Raw genomic sequence first — 24,248 nt, forward strand, 5'->3', positions numbered from 1 at the left:
GGCTCTGACAGTGTCGGCCTGAGAGCCTGTGGGGGAACGGAACAGGTCTTAGCTCTTTTTCTATCACTGTGATAAATGAACAGCATGACCAAAAGCAACTTGGGAGGAAAGGGTTTATTTGGCTTATACATCCCGATCACAGTCCATCAAAGAAGAGAAGCCAAGGCAGGAACCCGAGGCAGGAACTGAAACACAGGCCACGAGAGCATGCTGCTTAGCCATTTCCTCCCCGTAGCTTGTTCAATCCCAATCCGCTTCCTTCCTTCCTTCCTTCCTTCCTTCCTTCCTTCCTTCCTTCCTTCCTTCCTTAACTTATTTTATTCTCTGTGCATCGGTATGAAGGTTTCAGAGTCTGTGGAACTGGAGTTATGGGCAGTTGTGGGCTGCCATGTGGGTGCTGGGAATTGAACCCAGGTCCTTTGGTAGAGCACCACTGAGCCATCTCTCCAGCCCCTGGTCTGCTTTCTTATACATCCTAGAACTACCTGCCCAGTGGCGGCACCACATACAGAGGGCCAGGCCTCTCACACCGATCCTCAATCAAGGAAATGTCTCACAGGCTTGCCCACAGGCCAATCTGATGGGTGCATTTCCTCAGTAAAAGTTCCCTCACTCCAGACGACTGTGACTTGTGTCAGCGTGACAAAACCCAGTGTGACAGGGCGCCACACTCCTCACCTGTCCGACTGCCCCGAGAAGGCCCAGCTGCATCATCCCTGGTGACTAGGAGAATGCCTCCCAGGGATACATGCCCCACAAGGGAAGGGATACTTCCCTTCCCCGCTGGCTATCAGCTCAGACGGCACTTAGAACAGCCTCACTCCCGACGATGCCGTAGCTGGAGTGTGCCAAAAGGACACGAGAACGGTGCCAGCCCAGCAGGCACCATGGAACAGAGGCCTGCTGCCCACAGGATGTCACAGGCTGGCCAGGACACCGGGTACCAGTCCCAGCACAGTGAAGCTTGGACGTGAAGACAGCTTCCATCCCCCCTCCACTCTGTACTTGTGATTGCTGAAAAGAATGAGCTGGTGCACCCCCTCTCGGGTGATGTGGGAGACGGCGCTCTGGCCTCCCACCCCACAGGCACTTTGGAACTCCCTCTCAGCCCGGGGAGATTCGGTGTAAAGGTGAGGTGATCTCAAGGTGGCAGGAAGTTCTGGGTGGATTCAATGTGGACAATGCCAGCCCCGGCCCTGTTAATTTCCTCCTCCCTCTCTCCTTTTCAATTCCTTCTCTTTTACCTTTCATTTTTTTGATAAAAGCCTCACATAGCCCAGGCCGGTTTCAAAACCCCTACATTTCTTGTGCCAGGAAGTGGTGGCCCACACCTTTAATCCCAGCACTCAGGAGGCAGAAGCAGGTGTTTCTCTGAGTTCGAAGCCAGTCTGGTCTACAGAGCCTGTTCCAGGACATAGCCAAGGATGACCTTCAGCTCCTTGATCCTCCTGCCTCCAAGTATGCAGGGACAGCAGTTATGGGCTACCATCACACCTGGCATTTTCTTTTCTTTCTCTTTTTCTTTTTGTTTTGAGACAGGGTCTATCCTATGTAACCCTCTGACTGACCCATATTCCCTAGTACATCAGGTCAGCTTCAAACCCATAGACTCTGCTTGCCTCTGCTTCCAGAGTGCTAGGAAGTAGTTTGTTTTGGGTTTTGTTTGTTTGTTTGTTTGTTTTTTCAAGACAGGGTTTCTCTGTATAGCTCTGGCTGTTCTGGAACTTGCTCTGTAGACCAGGCTGGCCTCGAACTCATAGAGCTCTGCCTGCGTCTGCCTCCCAAGTGCTGCAACCACCGCCTGGCTCTTAAAGGCACTCAGTACCCTACCTGACTCATACCTGCACTTCAATTTATTTGTTCGTTTGTTTGTTTTAAAAACAGGGTCTCACTATACAGACCAGGCTGGCCTCAAGTTCATGATCCTCCTGCTTCAGTCTCCCCAACACTGAGACGGCACACAAAGCTCTCTTAAGGCTGCGCTGTAGGTTTGTGACCAGCAAAGAGCAAGCACCACAGGGTGAAAGGTGCATTGTCCCTCCATCTGTCGACAGCGGGTGATGCCAGCCTCAGTCCTCACCTAAGCATCTGCCCAATGGCACAGCCACAGGGGCGGGAAGCTGGGCAGTGCAGGCTATGTGACAGTCCAGCAAAGTCTTGCTCTCCCAAAGCTGCCGCAAAGCTATTTAGGGAGACGACTTGTCCCATCTGTCAGAGGCAGGAACTGCTGGCGAGCCCAAAATAATGCTGAGCCTCAAGATGGCCGCCTGCTAGTGTAGTGGCTAGCTGGTCACCCTGGGATGCCTGTTCCTTGAGAGCAGTGGTTCTCAAGCTGTGGGTCAAGACCCCTAAGGGGTGACCTATCAGATATCCTGCATAACACTATGATTCATAACAATAGAATAATTACAGTTTATGAAGCAGCAGTGAAGTAATTGTGTGGTTGGGGGGACCTGCATTAAAGGGTCACGGCATTAGGAAGGGTGACACAGAACCCCTGCTCTAGAGTGACTAGCTTCAACACCTAGCCAGATTTGGGTGCACATCGGCTAGGTCCTTGCTGCCATCTATGGGTGACAAAACACTGGATTTACCGCATAGGCCTTTCTCTTGCAGCAGCTTTCCATCAGCACCAGTCTCCAGGGGAGGAGGTTGCGGCTGTGTGGGCGTGGTCATGAGACTCCATGCCCCGCCCCGTGCAACACTATCCATCCAGGGCAACTGGCCTATGGGGACAACGAGTTGCAGAGCCCAGAGCAGGGGTGGAGGGTGGGGTACCCGTCTGTGCAGATGGCATCTTTGTAAGGTCTAGCACACGTGCCCAGTGAATGCTGCCATATTCAGGAAATGGCGAGGCCTGGAAGCTAGATGGGTCCCTCACACAGAGGAGTTGACCCTTCTCCTTCTGAGGAAGGGAATCAGGCCTTCTTGTTGCCAGAGGAGCAATGCACAGAGAACCTGTAGCTGAAACTCTTGCCCGGGCACTCGTCTCCCAGAATCGGTGGGTCAGACGTAAGAAGCGAAGCTGATACAGTGCTCACCGTGAGGATGCCACTGAGCCTGAGGTCACCGTCTCACATCCAGAAGAGAGGAGCTTGTTGGAACCTGGGCTTGTCTGCGCAGCTGTACGGTTCCAGTCCCCAGTGGTGACTAAGTCAATAGCAGAAGCATGGCCTGGTAAGATGGGTGTAAGACAGTCGGGCCTGCACTCCTCACACGAATACCCTGACCAGTGGAAAGGCCGGCTGAGGGGACTGAAGGAGGGAGAGGAGGACTGTCCGCTGCGACCTTGGGGCCAGGACCAGCTCCAAGGACCACCTCTTCGGAGAGTCCTGAAGAGTGTGGGTTTACTGTGGGGTTGAGCTCGAGCGGGCAGTGGGTACCACACCTTCAGCGGCCATCTTGATGTCATCCTGGCTGTGGATGGCTGTAAGGAAGGTCCCTTTGTAGGTGTCAAGTGACAGCAAGCATCACTTTCTAGTCCAGACTCAGTATAACAGGTGAGTAGTTAGGGAGGCGGACACTAGCGCACAGGGCCACCCAGTGGGGGGCTGGCCTCCCACCCCATTCTTGGGACTGGGCAATGCTGTGTACATCTCCATCTTAGGCACAACTGACCGCAACTGTCCACAAGTGACCTTAGCGTCATCCCCAAGATGCTCCTCTCTCACAGAACATCCTGTAATCCTGGTCTCAGGGGTTATAACTCAGGACACTTCCAAACCTGCTTCTTCTCTGCCTGTCTCTTTGCAGATATGGTCCAACCAATCATCCAGTGTCCAAACTGGAAACTCAGATATGACGCTGGTGTGTGTGCACACGCATGACCCACCCTCACACCCACGGGTGAGTGTCACAATTCTCCTGCTTATGCCCAGCATAAGCATCTCCCCTATACCGACTGCCCCTACTGTGGTCACTGCTCTCCTCTGGCCAGACAACTCCATCAGTGTGACTCTCCTCCCAGTTCCTTTAACTGTAACTGTCCAGTTCCACCCTGCAGGCCAGTGAGAAATGGCAAGGCCCACAGAAGCAGTCCCAGCACCGACGACACTGCAGGGGCCCTCCCCTGACCCACTAGTTTCATTTCTGTTCTCAGTTCATTTTAACTTGTGGCCTAGAGGGTTCGGAAGACCACAGACTACAGCTGGGAGACTTGGGGGTTCAACCTAGGCTGTGGTCCAGGGGGCCACACCGTCAAAAAAAAAACCAACCGGATGCATAGACGTTTTAAAAATCATTTTAATGTATTCTTAATAATTTCTGCCCCATCTACCCGATAAATCATCTAAATAAATAGATGCTATACAGTCTCTTACCAATATCAGTACAAAAATAAACCCACACTCTGAACCTGCTGACTCTCCCCAGAACACAATCCCCAGAGGGGGGGGAAGGCTTGTGCCCGACTCCTCCCAATACATTCATGTAGTCTGAACAAAGCTCGGAGCTCATTCTTGTGCAAAGGAAGCGGTCTTGTGCTGAGACCTGGCGGCCAGGTTCGGCCCGCCACTTATGAAGCAAAAATTGATGCCACCTCACTGACACTGAGCTCCTTCCCCAGTGGGCAGGAGGTGGAACTGGGCAATGAGAGTGCCATCTTACCAGACGATAACCACCCAGCCCAGAGGGGCTCAGCTGTGGCACCAAGGAGTGCCCACACAAGACGTTGAGGCACATCTTCACCCCAACAACCCACAGTGAGGGAAAAGTACCACCCAATCTCTACATTCAAATGGGTGGGGCCAGGGGAAAGATAGGCAGGTGGCTCCCACTCCGAGTACTGGCCTTGTCGGGGGTTAGTGTGTATGTGGGGGAGGAGAAGTATACTGTCCACGTGGGCTTCAGGCAGGAAACCCGTGGAGCCACTCAAACCTGTAGTCATTCTCCCTTGGAGGCCAGTCCCCAGCAGTCCAGAGCCACATAGCTGCCCCGCGGGATACCCACCCTAGGCCTCCCAGCTGGTGGGCTTCATAAAAGGGCCACGTGAGAGAAAAGGCCACTGCCTGCTGCCAGAGACAGAAGACAGCTGCCTGGAGCCCCCTTGGAGCCTCATGGTCTAGCTGTACGGGTATTTAGTCTCATGCCCGAGGGAAGGGGAACATGACATCCTCTGGATGCGGTCCCCCAGTACTGTGGGCCATCAAACCCAGCAGCAAAAAAAAAGCCTCCACCGCCCACCCTCACCTTCTGCCCAGGAGCTGGGGCCTCCAGAACAAACCCAAGCTTCCTCCACTCCCAGGCTTCTACTGCCCACTGGGTGAGGGTCCTCTTTGTCTCTCCCCTCTCCGGCCCACCCTGACATCCTCTAGGTTCAGATCCCAGGATGGAGGTGAAGCAGGTCACCCACAGCAGACTGGCCCCACATGGAAGCACTGAGTTAACCCTGGACAGCTGAGAATTAGGAAGAGGGGGAAGCCAGGGACTGGAGAAGCTTGAGGACAGAACCCCAAACAGACACGGGTACAGGCTCTTTGGTTTGGGAATGGGAGACCCTTGTTCAGGCAGACTCCACTGCCCTCCTAAAGACACAGCAGAACTGGGGGCTGCTGCGACCCAGCCACACAGGTTCCTACGATGGCAGGGGGTGAGAGAGCAATGCGTCCTTGACAAGGGAGGTGGCCCTCCTCAGGAAGGAAGGTGTCGGTCTATAGGACACCAGTGCAAACTAGAAAGCTGCGCCCCTCTCCAGGACCACAGGCTTGTGGAGGCTGACTCACCATACATCAGAGTTCAATCCCCACAGGCATGAGGGGTCATCCTTAGCTGTGCCATTCAGGTTGGGTGGGGAGGGAACACAGAAGACAAGGACTGCCCTGAGAAAGTGGTGGGACACTCCCTCCCTGACTGCCCACACCCACCGGCACCCATGGGTGCCCAGATGGGCTGAGCTGCAGGAGAAGGTAGAGAAAGGAGGGGTGGGAGGCTGGAAAGTCACCTGAGTCAGAAAGAATGTGAACTCCTGTGGGAGGAAGTAAGGGCCAAGTGTCTGTGAGCCTGTGCGGAAGCGTCTGTACCTCGTACACCTGAAGCCTGGTCCTATCTATGGCTTGGAGATCAGCTGCCACCAGGCCCAGGCCAGGCCAGATCCCAGCTGTTTGCTGACAGCTGCAAACCAAGAGACCAATCCTGTCACATGACATGCGTGCAAGGTGGAGTGAGGGTGCCGTGGCAAGTTCACTTGTGCTGTGAGTTACGCCATGTTCACCTGGTCAGTTTCTAAAGGTGTGCAAGGTCCACGTGGACAGGTCTATACAGATGGGGCGGGTGTGAACACAGGCACAGGCCGCATGTGCATACTGGGGTGGCTGGGCGTGCTCACAGGCATCTCTACACATGCCAGTGAAGGGGAGACGGCACACGCAGAGGAGGCCTGGTGAGCAGCCTCTTCCCTGGTCCAGGGCATGCCGGTTGTCCTGATCCTGTCCCTGCTGGCCAAAGCCAGCCTCCATGTCCCACCACAAGGCTGGAGTGGAGAGTTCATAGTGAAAGACCCAAGTCAGGGAGCAGGGAAGGGACACCACCCGAAAGCTGGGGTGACTGCTCGAGGCAAGGTCTGGACCTCCTGGGCTCCTCCGACTCCTAGGATCGGCCTCTGAAAGATAACGACAGAGGCGTACTGGGCAGGGTAGCCCGTCCCCATCTGCCCTGGAGATGAGACCCAAACAACACTGGCCTTCCCATCCTGCCCCAGAGGCCACTCTGTAAACAACTCTCATGGAGCAAGGGCAGGGTGCTAGGGTATTCCCATGCTTCTGCTTTCTGAAAAATAGAATATTTACCCTGCTCCCAGCCCCTCCTGTCTCTGGAATTCCTCACCCAAGCCCCACGGAACACAGTTTAAGAGGGGAAGCCGCTGTTCACAGTTTCCCACTGCGGTCTCGGAAGAAGCCCTCGGCGGCCTGAGCCTCGCGGAAGGTGACGGTGATGGAGTTGGCGGTGATGTCGGTCACGGTAACTTCACTTGAAGGGAGCATGGGTGTCCAGGGAGGGGGCCCACCGGCCAGGTCTGCTTCTGCGGCAGCCATGGGACAAAGACACAGATGAGGCACAGGTTGGCACTGAGTGGGCAGTTATAAGTAGTGTATGGCAGCTCGGAGCCCATCCCCCATGTCCTTGAAGCGGGATGCTTAGGAGGGTGCACATGTACCTGGCCCAGGGTGTCAGGACTGTAGAGTGGAAGGGCAGGGGGCAGACCCAGATCAGTGCTAACTGCTCCACAGCTGTGTGGTCTCCAGGCCCCTCGGACAAGGGTCAGGGACCTTTCAGGCTTTGAGGTCTCAGGATGACCACCTTACCCTCTTCCTCAGGGGACTGCTCCACAGGCTCCCAGTCGCCGGCGGCCTGCAGGACATCTGGGGCTGGTGGCTCCTGCAGGGAGAGCTCCCGTCGATGGCTGTGACTCTCCAGGTGGGGCCCGCGTGGCGGGAACTTCTTGCATGAGAGCCGCAGGTACTTGTGGGCCTTGCGTGGCTTGCGGAGCGGGAAGGGCAGGGTGGGCACCAAGGGGCCCTTGTCCACCAGCTCAGCTGCCCCCGCCTTGACCACCCCCTCAGGGCTCCCGCTGCCGAGTGGGCGCATCAGAGAGAAGCAGAGCTTCTCCTTGCCCTTGGCTTTGTGGGAGCTCCGCAGGTCCATGCTGTACAGCTGCTGCAGGGGCAAGCCAGGGCGTGGCGGGTCAGCCCGCCCCCCACGCAGCACTCTGCTCATGCTGTAATTCCCCCAGTGTACCCCAGCCTCACCTGTTCCACCTGCACCTCCCCAGTCTGTGGGCCAGTGGCCACACCAGCACAGCCTACCCCTATGCCTGCTGAGCTCAGTCACCCCTCTTGGCCACAAGCACGGGCCTTGTCTCCCCAGGGCTGAGGGTCAGGGCTACAGGGGATTACTCCTTTGATCCACAGCAGAGCAGCACACAAGTGTACACACTGAAAACCAACCCAACAGGGGTAGGGGCACAGCACCTGCCTAGCATGTGCAGGGTCTGGGTTCAATGCTGAGTGCTATGCAACGTTAAAGACAAAACTAGACTAATGAAGTAGACACATTACAGAGATTTTTCTGCCTCTTCGGAGAGGGAACCTTGCCTCCCAAGGAGATCTAAAAGCTGAAACGGCAGCAACGAGCGGCACGATAGACGGCACGAGCGAAGGGGGCAGCTGCTGCTGGATTCTGGGGACACTCCAGCTTGCAGGATCAGCACCCACCTGCTGCTTGCAGACAAGGACATTCCTGGGCCCTGGGAACTGCCCTCGGCCCTTCTTGGGGGCTGGGTCTCTGCTGCCAAATCAACTTGGTGAAGCAGAGCAGGATGGCACACTCACACACCTACGGGTTGGAACTCTAGAATGGGGAGTCTGTCTTCCCAACTTTGGGCATGATTGGCACAGCTCCAAAAAGAAAAAAGAAAAATCCCTAGTGTGAAGACCAAGGAAGATCCCACATTACTCTGGCACACCCTTTTCTGCCACATGCCACCAGAGGCCAAGAGTTTCTAGGACAAGTGGCCGTCAAATGGGGCCATGCAGTCACAAACCATCGAGGTGGAGCGATGGTGATACACACCAGTCCCACTCCATCCTGCCCGCTGATCGTCAGGCATGCCTGTACTGGTCACTGGTAGGAAGAGGCTGACGCAGGGGACCTCAAGGCTCTCCCTGAACCCCAGCCCTCGTGGGACTTTAGGCTTTCAAGAGCCACCACAGCATGAAGCTCCTATGGGTCCTCTGTTACCTCACCCTGTCAGCTCCAGATCAGAGCTTGTTCTACATGCTGTGATCCCCAGGCAGACCCCAAGCCTCAGAACAGGACAACAGGCTGTGTCCGACAACCCTGTCTTTGGGACTTTACTGCGGAGTGCGGCTTCAGGCAAAGCCATGAAGACACTGTGGCTTCTTCCTTGCTCTTTGATCACCCGCTTGATTCAGAAACTCATGGACACAATGCGAGGACACCCTCACAGCAGAGCCTGCCAATCTCCAGAACTGCCGCACTGCCTCGCTGCACACGCCAGCAGCCAGGCTTCCTGCCCCAACCCTGAAACAACAGACTGGATCTGAGACAGATCACTCTGCAACCAGCCGAGGCAGCACCACCTTCTGGACCCACAGAAACCATGTAACACAGTAACGGTTCCCATTTTCCAGTTGCTGTGGGGTGATCTGTTACCCGGCAGTAGTTGACACGTTTACCGTGCTTTGACATAACAGATGGAACGTGTCCAGCACGTGTGATGTGCTGGCTAGCAAAGCTCACTTTCCTTCCTAGGGCCAATTTAGGTCGTCCCCACCTAAAAGCAAGCCAACCTGGCCACCAGAGAGCCTGAGATAATCCAGCACCGGGAATGGCTAAACACACCTGCCCCAAAGTTCGTCAAATGCCCAGGTAGGCCTTATGAGATCAAGAATACACACTCTGCCCAGACCCTTACAGGCAGGAAACACTCAGACCTGCCCAGAATCACAACTGTGTGGCTTCACACTCTTTCGGCTTCTTTGCCAAGACTTAAGGTATCCTGAGAGTAAGCAGAAACCTTTGCAAGGCAGGAAAACACAAGCTTCATGGCATCTTCCCATCCAAAGAGAACACGGTTCTAGAAGTCTGCTGTTCCAAGGTCATGTTCAGGACGCTAAGGTTCTCCGGTTCTTGGATTTTGCAATCCTTGCCTGCCAAGTTTTCTCAATGCTAAGATTCTCAGACATTTTGAGTTTAGAGATTTGGAGCATCAAAAAGGCTTATTTACAACATTTCAAGTTCCCAAGGATTGCGATGTCCGTTCTCAGGCCCACCGGCGTCCCCTGCCCAGGCTGACTTCCCTGGCTCTAGCTTCCACACATAGCCTTTACCCCATCCCTTCTACTGAAATGTACCCACTGAGTGACTCATGCCACATACACTGGGTGGTGCTGGGTGGAGTGAGAAAACGGGCTCGAGGGCTAGTGCGCATGCAGGTGGGGGAAGCCAGGGTCGGGCAGGGGAAGGGAGGAAGCTCAGAGGCAGTGGTTACCTGCAGCAGAAGCCGCTTGGGTTTCGGACCTCTCTTCCTATACCCTGATGCTCGGTCTCTCTCCTCCCTAGGAGTTCGAGGAAGGTGGCAGAAGAAAAAGAGACACTGGTGACATTTAAGGGGAAGCAAGGTGTCTGCCTCAGCCCCCTCCATTACATGCTTGGCTTGGGAGCGTTGTTGGTCATCCCACACTCCTGCCCCCTGCTCGGCAGGGTGAAACCAGTGGGGCTGACGCTCAACTTCTAGGGCTTGGATTTTTTTTTTTTTTAAATTGTTATCGGTTTTCTTTTTCTTTTTCTTTTTAAAAGATTTATTTATTTATCATGTATACAATGTCTGTGTACATGTACTGAAGAGGGCACCAGATCTCATTAGAGATGGTTATGAGCCACCATGTGGTTGCTGGGAATTGAACTCAGGACCTCTGGAAGAGCAGACAGTGCTCTTAACCTCTGAGCCATCTCTCCAGCCCCTAGGGCTTAGATTTTACTCGGAAAACGTACAGGTCCTTGCTACCCTCCAGGGCTAGCCACACAGGGTTCTACAGTCTGTGCCACCTAGGGACCCGCTAAGGGTGAAGCTCTGCTGTCTGCTCTCAGCTAGCAGTACGGCACCTGGCAACCCAGTTTGCCTTGAGTGTCTTGGAACCTAGTGGAATCTTCAGAGAAAGGAACCTGCCTCATCTAACTGGGGAGGGGAAGGGAGGGGAGGAGCGCCCTCTTCACGAAGCCACCCTCAACCTATACGACATAACTCAGGATTCCACATGGCAGTGCCAAAGACATGGGGACACTAGGTACTCTGTCTCAGGCCACCCCACTCATGCTTCCTGTGGCCCCATCACGAAAACAGCACAGACAAAGAAAGAAGGTGGGGCTGGGGGCCTGCTCATTTCCCATTGAGGGTTGGGTGACCTTAGGCCACTTCCCCATCTGGGCTCTCCGTAAACCAGCCCTCTCCAAACGTCTTAAAGTGGTCTTCTTGGCAGGAGCTATCACATCGTTGCCTGCCACCGAACTCCCCATGCGAGGAATGGGCACATGGCCTTGGCACTTCCCACTGCTTTCTTTGTCACACTCTAAGACAGTCCATACGCCTGGGCATGGTGGCACACATCTGTTAATCTCAGCACTCGGGAGGTGGAGGAAGGAGGGTTGCCACATGCGTAAGGCCAGCCAGGTCTACACAGTGGGACGCTGTCTCAGGAAACCGAGACAGTCCACAGAACCCTCTCAGTGACACAACCCTTTACAGGAGCGGTTCTCAACCTTCCTAATGCTGCGGGGACTTTAACACAGCTCCTCAAATTGTGGTGACCCCCCGGTTGAGAACTGCTGTTTCAGACCAAAGTCCCACCAAGAACTTAGGGAGCCTAAGGAACTGTGGGGCAAGACCACCATCACAATCAGTTATGAGCAATGTTGATGGACCGGAGAGATGACTTAGCAGTTGAGAGCACTGGCTGTTCCTGTAGAAGACTCAGGTTCAATCCTAGCACCCACATGGCAGCTCACAGACTAACTCCAGTTCCAGGGGCTATGACACCCTCTTCTGCTCTCCAGAGGTACTGCATGCACACACACTCACTCAGGCATTCACACATACATATAAAAATAAGTATTAAAAAGAACAACAATCACCAGGCAGTAGTGGCGCTCGCCTTTAATCCCAGCACTCGGGAGGCAGAGGCATGTGGACCTCTTTGTGAGTTCGAGGCCAGCCTGGTCTACAGAGCGAGTTCCAGGACAGCCAGGGCTTCACAGAGAAACCCGGTCTCAAAAAAACAAAACAACAAAAAAAGAAAGATGATGACACGTCCTTTGAACATGCTTCCAAGCCTCTGGGGAGAAGCCACAGTGTAGCAATGAGGGGCTGCTTAGGTCATGCTGTTGCTGTCCTAGTTCCTGTCTGCAAGGCTCCCAGACAAGGCCCCTAACTGCCCAGACTGGCTTTCGTTTCCTCCTATGTCCAATGACACCTTCATTCCTGTGTCAAGAGATTACCTTAAGGAGCCAAATAAAAAACAGTTTTAAGGACCAGCCACACTCTACGTCCAGCCCACAGGAGAAGGAGGAGAGTGGATCAGCCACAACTCCAGGTGGGCTGCAGGGCTGTAGCGAGACTGTCTACAAACAGGCACTGGGGTGGGGGTGGGGACACCGTGAGCTCTCTCGTCTAGGAAAGGGGTTCACTGCTAAGTCTGACAGCCCGAGTTCTATCCCTGGGACCCTATGGCAGGAGAGAACCAATGTAAGCCGTCCTTTTAACACTCACACATGTACTGTGGCACTCACGTACCAACACACACACACACACACACGATGTAATTTTAAAATGACTCATCTAACTGGGTAGGTGTGCGATGGCGCGCACCTATAATCCCAGCACTCGAGAAAATGGATCTCTCTTCGAGGGCAGCCTGGTCTACAAAGCGAGTCCAGGACAGCTGAGGCTGAGAAACACTGTCTCGAGAAACCAATAACAACAACTAAAAAGACGGCATGTTGTGGCACACTCTGTGGCCCAGGTGGGACCATGGCTGTCAGCAGTCTGCTGAGGGAAGGCCAGAGGCCCAGCCTTCCTCATGTCGCCAGCCTTGCCTGGCCTCACCAGACTTCCTTTATGGACAGGGGAAGTCAGATGCTGCCATTCCCACGTGGGACACATCTGTCAGTGCTTCTGAATGAATCCTCAGCCTGGCACCAGGAAGCCACACGAGGTCAGAAGCTGGCAGACAGAGAGACACCAGCGGGACATGGGAACAGAGCCTGGCTGCCACCACTTTCCCCTGCATACGCACCACTAACCCACCCGGCCCTACAGACCCTCCAGAACAGGAGGCCCTTACTTTTCCTCGTAGGCCATGACAAGGCGGGGGTCCAGGATGTGCTCCTCTGGCTCCCACGTGCTGTACCTGGGGAGAAGAACAAAAGGTCAGAGCTGCCCTGCCCCATCAGTGTCACAGAGGCTGCAGCCAGCCTGTTGTCTAGCCTGTGAAGGTTCAGAATCCTAGCCTAAGTCTCCAGGAACTGCATGGCATCACAACTCCCCTCACTCATGCCACGCTGTGATCAAGACTCACACTACAGATGCCAACTAGATCCACTATCCACCCGAGGCCTAAGGATGCCTCTGTTCCCCATCCCATGTCATGGCAGAGGCTCTGGAGCTACCCTATGTGGGTTCAAGTCCCAGCTCTGAACCTGGCTAACTATGCAATGTTGAGTTATGTGCTCAGCAGCCCCGTGCTTCCGTGTCCCTCTCTGTGAGGTCCTGACTAAAGGTCTTAGGGCTGTTCACAGTAGTGCCTGGCAAGGAGAAGGAGCTTTACTACTCTCTTCTTTTTTAATGTTGCTCAACCCCAGCCCCAGCCTGACCAGCATGTCTCCATCAAGCAAGGCGTACAGCCCCTTCTGAGCTTGGCCCACAACAGGTGTCAGTAAACGTCTAGTGATGACAGGTTTTTTTTTTTTTAAAGACTTATTTATTTATTACATAGGCAATGCTCTGCCTGAATGTACACCTGCAGGCCAGAAGATGGCACCAGATCTTATTACAGATGATTTTGAGCCACCATGTGGTTGCTGGGAATTGAACTCAGGTCCTCTGGAAGAGCAGCCAGTACTCTTAACCTCTGAGCCATCTCTCCAGCCTAATAATGAGTATCTTATATTTTATTTATTTATTTATTTGGGTTTTTGAGACAGGGTTTCTCTGTGTAGCGTGTGACACCACTGCCCGGCGGGTACCTTAAAAGAAATATAAAATTTTAAAGCAGTAAGAGGGAACAGTATTAACCACAGCTATGAGTATAAATTTTGATTAATGTGAGGTGCTGATTAAAGGTCTCAGGGCTGTTCAGAGTAGTGCCTGTATGGATGGGTGGGCAATGGTGGAACACACCTTTACTCTTAGCACTCGGGAGGCAGGGGCAGGCGGATCTCTGTGAGTTCAAGGCCAGCCTGGCGTAGACAGTGAGTCCAGGACAGCCAGAGTTATACAGAGAAATGCTATTTCGAAAAAACCAAAACCAACCAAACAGACAAAACAAGTATGGATGCCTGCCCGGGTGTAGTGATCTACACAGTGAATTCCAGGCAAGCCAGAACTGCATAATAAGACCCTGCTTCAATTTCAAAACAAAGCAAAAAAAGAAACATAGGTCATGGACCCAACTATACTGCTGCTGGGCAGAGATACTTGCTCATCTGTGTTCACCACTCCTACATTCATGCCTAGGAAATGGAATCAACCTAAATGCTCATCAGGTAATGAAGAGAGTGAAACGTGGCACACATATGCAATGGGATTTTATTCAGATGTAAAGAAAAATAAGTTACAAAACTCACAGGAAAACGGATGGAAGTAAAAACATACTGAATGAAGTGATCCGCACCCAGAAAGACAAACAGCACATTTTCTCATAGATGCAGCCTAGCTTCAGATGGGTAGGCTTGTGCTGATTTGCAGTGTCTGCAGAGGTCAGGAAACCAGAAAGGTCCCACGAGACAGGGGGGAAAAGACTTTGAAGTTGGAGAGGGAGAATGGAACACGTGTCATGAAAGTAGAGTAGAACGGCAGAGCAAAAGGGCTGAAGTTGGGATGAGAGCAGGGACTGGGGAGTTAATCAAAACTGTGGATGTATGAAAAGTCTCGTGGAAAACCCACTAATCCGTGAGCTAAGTTTTAAAGCAGGGGTTGGAAAGATAGCTCTACAGTTAAGAGCACATGCTGTTCCAGCGCCCTCTCCTGGTCTTCTTGGGCACCTGCACTCATGTACATACCACACATATGCACATACTGATAATAATTATAAATCATAGTTTTTAAAAGGGGTTTGAGGGTTGGTAATAAGGCTCAGCAGGTAACGGTACTTGCTGCCCGGCCTGACAAACTGCGTTCGATTCCTGATACACACCAGGCACAGACAGAACTAAGTTATCCTCTAACCTTCACACACGTACACCATACACACAAAGCAGCAATTTTTTTAAAAACATGACTGGCCGGGCAGTGGGCGTATGCCTTAGTGCCAGAACTCGGGAGGCAGAGGCAGGTAGATATCAGTGAGTTGGTGGCCATCCTGGTCTACAGAGTGAATTCCAGGACAGCCAGGGTTACACGGAGAAAACAAAAAAACAACTAACTAAAAACAAAACAAACATGATTGTGAAAAGAGGCACCCTGCATTACTGGACGCTGCTGCTCCCAGAAGGCACAGGTGATTAACTAAAAATCTCAGCTCCAGACATGACGTGCCTCCCTGTGAGTTGTTGGGTAGCAAGGCTTGGGGCTCAAAACAAAACATGCTATTGTCATTGCTCTTGGTTGCCCACCAAAATTAGGTGGTAGGACCGTAACGCTGAAGATACCACATATTTTGATTCTAGGACACAGATAAATCAAGCTGCAACTGAGCTGGGGCTTCTTATTTGTTAGTTTTCACAGTTCTGAAAGGAGCTATGCAGGCTGCTGTGGAAAAGTCACTGATAATCTCACCCAGTGGTGAACCTGTTGCTAGGCAAGATGCCACCAATGGTGCAAAAGAGGTATAAATGTTAAGAAAGTAACCAAGTGCTTTCTGAGTCAATTTGAGGCCTACTCTGTAAGAGAAAATTTATGCCTGTTGCTATAAACCTGGTTAAAAGCCAATGGAAGAGAAGTCATAGATCCTAGAAAGGAACCTATTCTTCTTTTTCTTAGAGATTTATTTATGTATTAATTAATTAATTTAATATATATTTTTAATAACTTATTTTAATTCATGTGCATTAGTGTGAAGTTGTCAGATCCCTTGGAATTGGTGGTATAGACAGTTGTGAGCTGCCATATGGGTGCTGAGAATTGAACCTGGGTCCTTTAGGAAGAGCAAACCACTGAGCTATTTCTGCAGCCCCCAATTTAATGTATATTGATTAATGTATATTGCTCTGTTTTCATTCACACCACAAGAGGGAACCAGATTCCATTACAGACAGTTGGTTGCTGGGACTTGAACTCAGAACCTCTAGGAAGAGCAGTCAGTGCTCTTAACCGCTGAGCCATCTCTCCACCCAGGGAGCCTGTTTCTGTTGATTTGCTAAAGGGACATGTCGTCACACTGCCTTTTTTTATTTGTTTTTATTTTATGTGCATTGATATTTTGTCTGTATGTATATCTGTGTGAGGGTGTCAGATCTGAAGTTACAGACCGTTATGAGCCACCATGTGAGTGCTGGGAACTGAACCTGGGTCCTCTGGAAGAGCAGTCAGCGCTCTTAACCACTGAGCCGTCTCTCCAGCCTCCATCACGTTGCCTTCTAATTATTTCCTTACAGACATAGATCAGTACTGTTGTCAATCTTAGAGAAGCTGTTTTGTTTTGTTTTTTTTTTTTGGGGGGGGGAGGTTGTTTGTTTGCAGTGGGCAGAATTAACGCTGCCTCAAAAATGGTCAACACGCCGAGAATATGTGAGTTTTGAGTGCTCAGCCCTAAATGGGACATCTATGCTACCCCTCCCCCACAACACTCAGGAAACATCACAGAAGAGCATGCAGACCGTGCAGGGGCGAGGGATGAGGGGTGCTGTGAGATGCAGCTCTGGACAGCCCGTGGCTATCACACTCAACTCACAGCAGCTGTGGTTATTTGCACAAGGTGGAACCTGCTACCGGTCCAGTAAGGATGAGGGGGGGACACACATCTAGACCCCCTGCTGAGAAACCACGGCCAGTCCATTGCTGCTGGGAAAGAAGTAATTGTTCTTCAGGGTGTGGCCGCTGGTAAAATGCCTGTGACCCAGTAACTAACCCCACACCCTGAATAAGCAAGCAACAGCAATTAAACTCGGTGAATATTTAATTTAAATAATAAATTTAAAATATAAATATATATTACCTGTACACACACACACACACACACACACACACACACACACACACTGGACATGCTGGAAAGAAAGAAAGGTTCCAGAAGGAGGGACTAAAAGGGAAATGAAAGTGGAGTCTGGTGGTGCATACCTTTAATCTCAGTACTCCAGAGGCAGAGGCAGAATTTCTGAGTTTAAGGCTAGCCTGGTCTACCAAGCAAGTTCTAGAACAGCCAGAGCTACACAGAGAAACCTTGTCTAGAAAATAAAACAACAAACAAAAACAAAGCAACAACAACAAAAGGGGACTGGAGTAAATATGATCACATTTAGGGACTGGAAAGATGGCTCAGCAGTTAAGAGCACTTACTGCTCTTACAAAGGACCTGAGTCAGTTCCCAGCACCCACTTGGCGGCTCACAAGCACCCATAACTACAGTTCTAAGGGATCTGTTGCCTTCCTCTGGCACTCAGGTGGGGCACATACATACATACAAGCAAAAACATCCATATGTATAAAAAATCACAAAAATTAAATCTTTTAAAAATACATTATACACACATAAAATCATCAAATAAAAATGTGATACCACACATATAAAGTATACACACACACACACACACACACGCATTTGTTTTTTTCAAGACAGGGTTTCTCTGTGTAGCCCTGGCATCCTGGAATTCACTCCGTAAGACCAGGCTGGCCTCGAACTCAGAGATCCATCTCCTCAGTGCTAAATTTTTTTGAATGGAAACAAGGCCATGTTCTGTGAATCAGGCCAAGGTCCCCCTGGAGAAAGAAGACAAATGGGTGGGAAGGCTCATCAGCGAGGAGAAAGAAACAGAGAGACACTCTCAGAGCTAAAAACAAAACAAAACAAAACACTTCTCTTCAGTCTCAGGGACACTGGACCAGGAAGAAGGGCAAGCTGCCCAGACACAGAACTCTTCCTTCCTTCCTCCCTGTTACCATTCGGTTCACATGTGGGATGCTGGGCTGCCTTCTAGCGGTCCTGCCACGAGCATCACCAGCCCGGAATGCAGGCTCTTCCCCTGTCCAGCAGCCAGCTTCTAACTATCCTTAAGAGCCAGAGTCTTGTGGTTTCCCTTCCCAACTGGCACAACCCCAGGGGCCACTGCCTCTCAGAGCTTCCGGCACAAGCCTGCCCCAGGCGTTCTAGGAAAGCTACTGAGCTGACCACCACCAAGACAGGTGGAACTCACTGCACCCTCACTACCTGCTCAGCCTCTCTGGCCTGCTGCAGCTGCTGTGTGTCTCCTGGTGAGTCCCTACTCGTTCTCTGCACCTCAGTTCACCCATCTGAAAAGCAACTGGCCCCACTGTCTGTCAGAGCAAGTGCAACAGGCTACACGGAAGACCGCCCCCCATCCCCGTATTTTACCAAGGCATATTCCGAAATAATCACTTCAGTTTACAGAAGGAGAAACAGCGGCACAGAGGTTAAGGAACTTGCCCAGGGTCACCTCCTGGGCTCCCCACAGGCGAAAGCATCTCTGGGGTAGGATCACTGCTTAGATCCAGGCCCTTTAAGCCCTGACAAACTATAGAATTACAGGATCCTGGAACCAAGTCCCAAGGCAGAGAAAGAGAGCAGCAGGAGGGAAGGGTGTGGGAGGACCGCCAGGCCCTGAAGTGAAGCAGCAGGGTCTTGGAGGGTCCAAACCCGGGCTGCGAAATGCCGCCGCAGTTATCTGATGCACACAGAGCACCGCGCTTGCGCACGCACGCAAGCACAGGGTGAGGGTGCGAGCCCAGATCACTGGAAACCCATTCGGGCGGGCACGCCTGCCCGCTGGAGATAAACATGGCCACGTGACCCTCGCCCCGCCCCTGCCCCACAGCCCGGTAAACAAGCTCGGCCGAGGCTCTGGGTCTCACTACGCAGCACTCCGCGAGCCGGGTCAGGCGATTGGGGTGGGTCGCAGCACCCCAGCAAGCCGGGTCGCTGGGCCCCGGCCTGCCGTTCCGGAGTGGGGGAGGGGACTGCTATGATGTATGCAGAAACCGGGCGAGTCGGAGCCACGCGGAGCAAGGCCGGCGGCAGCTCCATAACTCCAGTTTTAACCGCCCCAACTGCTGAGCCTCATTCTAATGCGGGTCTCCCCGTAATCCCTTAGCTTTGGGTTGTGAAGATTCGATGTGTTATGCCACAAGACTCGCATACTTGAGTGTGGCACATGATAAAATCCAAGAAGCGTTCATTAGACCAGCTTCGGAAGCCTAGAGTTGCAGGCTTGGCTGCCAGGGCTAACCCAGGCTTTTGGGCCTATGGAGGAGGAGGCCTACTCCGTACCTGACTGCCAGGGTGCACGGGTGACTCCTTCACTTACACATGAGGAAATGGAGGCATAATGAAAGAGTTTTGCCTTGGGTCACGGCTTGTCAATCACAGCCAACGTTGATAGGGCGGCATGATGGTCTGGCACCAGAGAGCTACAAGACACTGGGATCCCTTTGGTAGTGTGTGCCAGGGGTAGGTCGGAATCTCATCTGAGCTTCTGTACCCCATACAGAGCTCTCACACTCGCAGCTTGGAAACTGACAGTACTGAAGCTCCAAGGAGCAGTCTTTCTGAAAAGATGCATGCAGGGAAGGAATGAGGGTCTCCAAGATGGGGGAGCAGCAGGGTACTGGGCAGGGGGAGGCAAAAATGGACCCGAGGGTCTCCAAGGCAAACGGAGCACCTGTAATAACACCCTCTGCCCAGTGGCCCCAGAAGATCCAAGAGTTCCCCTCTACCACATTCACTGGGAATTTTGTGCTGGAGAGAAAATGGACAGAAACAAAATGGCTCTGCAGTGGCCAAGCAAGGGTACCTTCCTGTCACTATTACCTATCCTGACCTAGCCCTGAGGAGAGTAGCTACAAAATGGAAGCATCTCACTCTGGTCCAAGACTCCCAGGCCAGACAACACCCACTCCTCACACTTTCTCGGCCTCTGCTCCAAGTCAGTTCCCTGTAACCCAGCTGATAGGAGGCCCTGGCCTTATACCCTCCTCTCCAAGTGAGGTGGGGCTGCCAGGCAGCTGGACCTGCTTCACATAGGCAGCAGGCATCATATGAAATGGGTATTGTGCTGTGGGGGTTGGCAGTTATGTTCCTGTAATGACCTCCTCTCTCTGAGCCTCAGTTTCTCCACCAGAATGTGGAATGGATTCTTTCCTTCCAACAGGAAAATACAGCCTACAGGCCCTCCAGGTACTGTCAGTCCAACTCCTAGAACAACTGATTTTATGAGAGGCTTTGGGGGTTAGTATTTGAAGACTAGCAAAGAGTGGGGGAGGACGCGCCGAAGGGCTCACAAGTGCCAGATGGGCAGCCAACTTATGTCCAGCAGCAAAGGGGGCAGAAGGAATGGTTTCCAAGCGATCTAGTCAAATGGCTTTGTACAGAAACAGGAGGGCTATCAAGGTACTAGCTCCCCTTCTCCTCAGGGAAGCTATGGGCATGCACAGCAAAGCTGAGCCCTGTTGGGCCCATTGATTGTTTCCCTTCTCCCTCGCTCCCTTTGCCACTTTGCCCAGGCCAGATGACCACTAGTAAACAGTGGCAGGGCTTTTGGGAGTGGAAGATGAGGTAGAGGAAAGGGTAGACAATGTGTTATCGATATGCTGGTCATCAGTACAGCACCTGGGTGGATGCCTGTGGTCCACCCTGAACCAATGCCCAGGCCTTTCACCTGTGAGAGAGGCGAAGGCCTAGGCCACTGAACCCACTTTGTAGAGGAAGAATCTGAGGCACCAATACCCCAGGACCCAATCATAGGTCAGCCTTCCACACCCCCAATACACACACACACTCATACAAGAATCAAGTAAGTTCCAGAGGCTGTCAGCGCTATCAAGAAAGCAAAGGGGCTTCCCAGCAGCCGGGTCTCTAGGAGGCAGGGCATAGCATTCACAAACCAATAGGTCCTGAGGCTCGCTTGTTCCCATCCCCCAACAACTCTGCTGGGAGGTGATTGGTTGGTGAGAAGGTTCCTGATGAGGCTTCAGCCCCAGAGGTCCTCAGGCTATGCTAGTCCCTTTGCCCACAACACTAGAAAAGAATACTGGGAAGACAGAGGAGAGGTCTGAAAATGGCCAGGCTGAGCCCAAGTCTCAGCTCTGCCTCCCCCTGCTGTGTGACCTTCGGAAAGTTAGTCTCTGACTGTTTCATCACCTGAAAAGCTCAGAATCACAGCTACTTAAAAAGAATGCCTGGTAACTTCTCACTCTGTCAACAAGAGAGTACCATCCAAATGCAAGACGACCCAGGCTCGGCCCCTCCCTACACTGACTGCACCGAGGACTGGGGATCCATTGCCCAAGGTTCCCCTCTCACCTACGCGCTGGACCTGCTGCCCCACATGGGGAACCTCTTCACCTGGCCAGCAGCCATTGCGGAAGCCAAGATGCTGGGCCGTCGCTCCCATGGCCAGAAGTAGGAGGAGAGGATGAGGGGACAAGCATGACAACCCCTAGCAGGGGGGAATTGAGGCCTAGAATAGCTGATGACTTAGTTGCTGTTCAGTCATCAAAGCAACAGGCGCTGAAGCCAGCATGGGGAGGGGGTGATGGGCAGAGGACACACAAAGGAGCTTACTTGGGGGGCCATCCTTTCCACTTCACCAGATATTCGACTTTGCCCTGGGAAGAGAAAAAAGGAGATGGAGTGAGGTACACACTCTACAACTCCACAACAGTACAGCACCCCCAACCCGTGGCCCTCAAGACTGTCAACCCGGAGTCAAATCCCCTCAGACTCTGCCTACTGCGTGCCCATCCCACAGCCCTCCCTGCTGCAGCACGGGAGGGCATCTGATCCCAAACATCCCTGGAACCCAACAGATGGGCTCATGCCATAGGGGGAAACTGAGACCACCTGGGAACAGGCATGCACGGCCACACACAGTGGAGGAAGTCCCATGCCAAGACTGTGATTCCTCACTTCCAGAAAAGAAGCTACCAGAGACCCTAGCTCTCCTCTCCGGGAGAGGCTGCCTGGCAGGACCCCATCGAAAGATGGCAGGTCTTCCAGCTGCTAGGGACTAGTCTCAAGGGAAAGGGGTCTTGAGTGTCCAGTCCACCCCATGCACTAGGTGAAGCATCTCCACATGAGAACTGTGAGGATAATTTGTAGTACCTCCTCCCCGATCGCCTTGCCGAAGCTTCCCTCCCCAGCACCACACGACGTGTGATGGTTCTTTATGAAAAGCACCTAGTCCAAAGGCATCTGTATTTACTTCCTCATTCATCCTGCCACCGTGTCCTCTACCAGAACGCCAGCTCTGAGCGGAGGGAGCTTTGGGCTCGGAGTGGTACCTGGAACACGCTGCAGCCTTAGTATAGATTTGGAGTGCTGAGTTGAACGAATAGGGGGTTCCCTCTTTGACCTAACCCTGTGCCCTGTTGGAGGAGATGGTGGCTATCCCTGCTTCATTCAGTCTAGTAGCCTGGAAAGGCAGGGAAAGAAAGCAGCCCTAACCACTACAGCCCAGCCCCAAACCCCTGAGGATCCTTCAGCAGGCACTCCCCTGCCTGCCCTTCAGTCAAGTGGGAGGAGGTGGCTGCCAGGAGCCTCCCACTGAGTTGCAGAAGAAAAGGGAAGGGGACCTTCCGTAGGTCCAAGCGAGGAACTTTTTCCATGCATGTGCCAGATCCAAGTTCACCCTCTGCAAGCACGTGCACAAAGAGCTTAGACTTGAGGTCTGGACCGGAAACTCCAGGCTGAGGTGTGTGGTCCTGAGCGCGGCAGAACCGCCTCCTTAAATCTCAGGGTGTGTGTGGAAGGCCAGGGCAGAGAGGGGGAGGAGCTTCGGGGATGCCCCAACAACAGTGGCCCAGGCTTCGGTGCGGCACCCGGCTGGTAGGTTGGGGGAGGGGAGGAATGGAGGAGAAGAAAGGTGTGCCCTGAGGGGTTGGGATCGGGAAGGTCAAAGTCCAACAGGAAAACTTCAGAGGCCACGGGAGACTTTTCCAAAGCTCCGCTGCCAACTTCCAAAGACTTGGTACAAAAAAAAAAAAAAAAAAAAAAATATCCAGAGAGCAGAGTTCGAGACTTCACTTTGACCCTAACGCACTAGCAAGTTGCTTCCTCAACTTAAGCTTCAGTCCCCTGGAGGAAACTGAGTGGAAAAGGGGACGAGGCGGAACGGAGCTCAGAATCTCTAGTCCCATCCTCATCTCCATCCCGGGTGGCCTCGGATGCAGCAGCATCTCCAGGTTAACAACTTTGAACTCCACAGTCCCTACCAGGGCGGCGGAGAAAGTGGGGAACGGGCTACGGAGCCGGCCGGGCACCGCAGGGTCCCCCAGGTGCGCCCCGCACCGCTCTCCGCTCTGCCCGGCCGGGAGGGGGCGGTGCTGGGGAGCGGGAGGCGACCTCGCCGCGTCGCGGGAGCCGCCCCCGAGCAGCCTCACCTTCCGCACGCGCTTCTTCCGGATGCTCTCCACCGCGAACACCTGCTCGCCTATGGCTGACAGCTCCATGCGGGGCGGCGGGCGAGTGGGCCCGGGGTCGGGCCGGGCCGGGGGTGGAGCAGCGGGTCCGCGGCTGCTGCGCGCGAGGCTCGGGCCGGCGGGGACCCCGTCAGGCTCGGCGGGGCGCGCACGCGCACGCGCGCACACCCCCCAGCGCTCCCTCACGCCGCCGACGTTCCATTTTTGAACCTGCGCAACGTTTTCCTCAGCGCCGGGGAGCGGGGGCGCGCGAGAGCGCGCGCGCGCGCGCGCGGGGCCGGCCTCCCAGAGCGCCCGGAGGGTCAGCTCCGCCCCTCCGATGCCGGGGCCACGCCCCCTCGCCGCCGGGGCCACGCCCCTCTCCCTAACCCCGCCCGCCGGCCAAATTGGGCCGCTGGCAGCGGGTCTGATGCTCCCGACGTGATTGGAGGTTGGTGTCCGGGCGCAGCGGCCCGGGGTCCGCTCCACCTCGCTCCTCGGCTTCTGGGCTGGATAGGATCAGTCCCCCCAACCCTGCCCCCCGCCAGCGACCCGGGAAGTCCGAAGTGGTGCGGCCCCGAAGCCTGTAAAATCTCAGCGCCTGGGCAGCTGAGGCAGGAGGATCAGGAGTTCAAGGCCAGCCTGAGCCCCGCGAGACCCTGTCACGTGGCCGCGTTTAAGCCCCCACATTACGGTTCCCAACCACGGGTCCCGGGGATTCCGTGCTCCCCTCGGATCTGTGCGGCACCACGTGCGTGCAGACAGACAGGGAGCCACTTATACACACCAAATGTTTATTTAAAAAGAGGTCTGAAGGCTGGAGGCGGTGGGCTCGCGTCCACAATCCCGGCACTCAGGAGGCAGAGGCAGGCATTGAGCTCCGCGAGTTCGCGGCCACACCCCGGTGCACCCCGGGGAAATGCGGGACGGCAAGAACTATGTGGAGAGAACT

At 53.6% G+C, this 24,248-nt stretch overlaps 1 protein-coding gene across 3 annotated transcripts; it reads right to left on the bottom strand.

Annotated features, from left to right (window-relative positions):
* Nucleotides 1–4,222: 4,222 nt before the first annotated feature.
* On the bottom strand, nt 4,223–23,622 carry Cbx7 (chromobox 7). Of its 3 annotated transcripts, XM_055602987.1 has the most exons (7): nt 23,279–23,622; nt 21,462–21,505; nt 12,855–12,920; nt 10,007–10,073; nt 7,299–7,650; nt 6,820–7,015; nt 4,223–6,595 (listed from the first exon to the last, which is right to left on the bottom strand). In XM_055602987.1, the coding sequence occupies exons 1-6, from the start codon at nt 23,345–23,347 to the stop codon at nt 6,861–6,863; spliced, it is 753 nt and encodes a 250-aa protein (XP_055458962.1). In that variant the 5' UTR covers nt 23,348–23,622; the 3' UTR covers nt 4,223–6,595; nt 6,820–6,860. The 3 variants fall into 3 exon arrangements, with proteins under 3 accessions (XP_055458962.1, XP_055458963.1, XP_055458961.1); XM_055602988.1 differs by having other exon boundaries at nt 4,223–7,015; nt 7,299–7,371; XM_055602986.1 differs by having other exon boundaries at nt 4,223–7,015.
* Nucleotides 23,623–24,248: the final 626 nt, after the last annotated feature.

The sequence above is a fragment of the Psammomys obesus genome, unplaced genomic scaffold (genome assembly GCF_907164565.1).
Source record: "Psammomys obesus unplaced genomic scaffold, mPsaObe1.curated_primary_1811, whole genome shotgun sequence".
NCBI classification, from domain to species: domain Eukaryota; kingdom Metazoa; phylum Chordata; class Mammalia; order Rodentia; family Muridae; genus Psammomys; species Psammomys obesus.

Coding starts and splice junctions, on each gene's coding strand:
- Cbx7 (XM_055602987.1), bottom strand. CDS start 23,347: ATGGAGCTGTCAGCCATAGGCGAGCAGGTGTTCGCGGTGGAGAGCATC. Junction 12,921..21,461: donor TGGAAAGGATGGCCCCCCAA/GTAAGCTCCTTT, acceptor TCTTCTCCCCAG/GTACAGCACGTGGGAGCCAG. Junction 7,651..10,006: donor CCAAGCGGCTTCTGCTGCAG/GTAACCACTGCC, acceptor TTGCCCCTGCAG/CAGCTGTACAGCATGGACCT.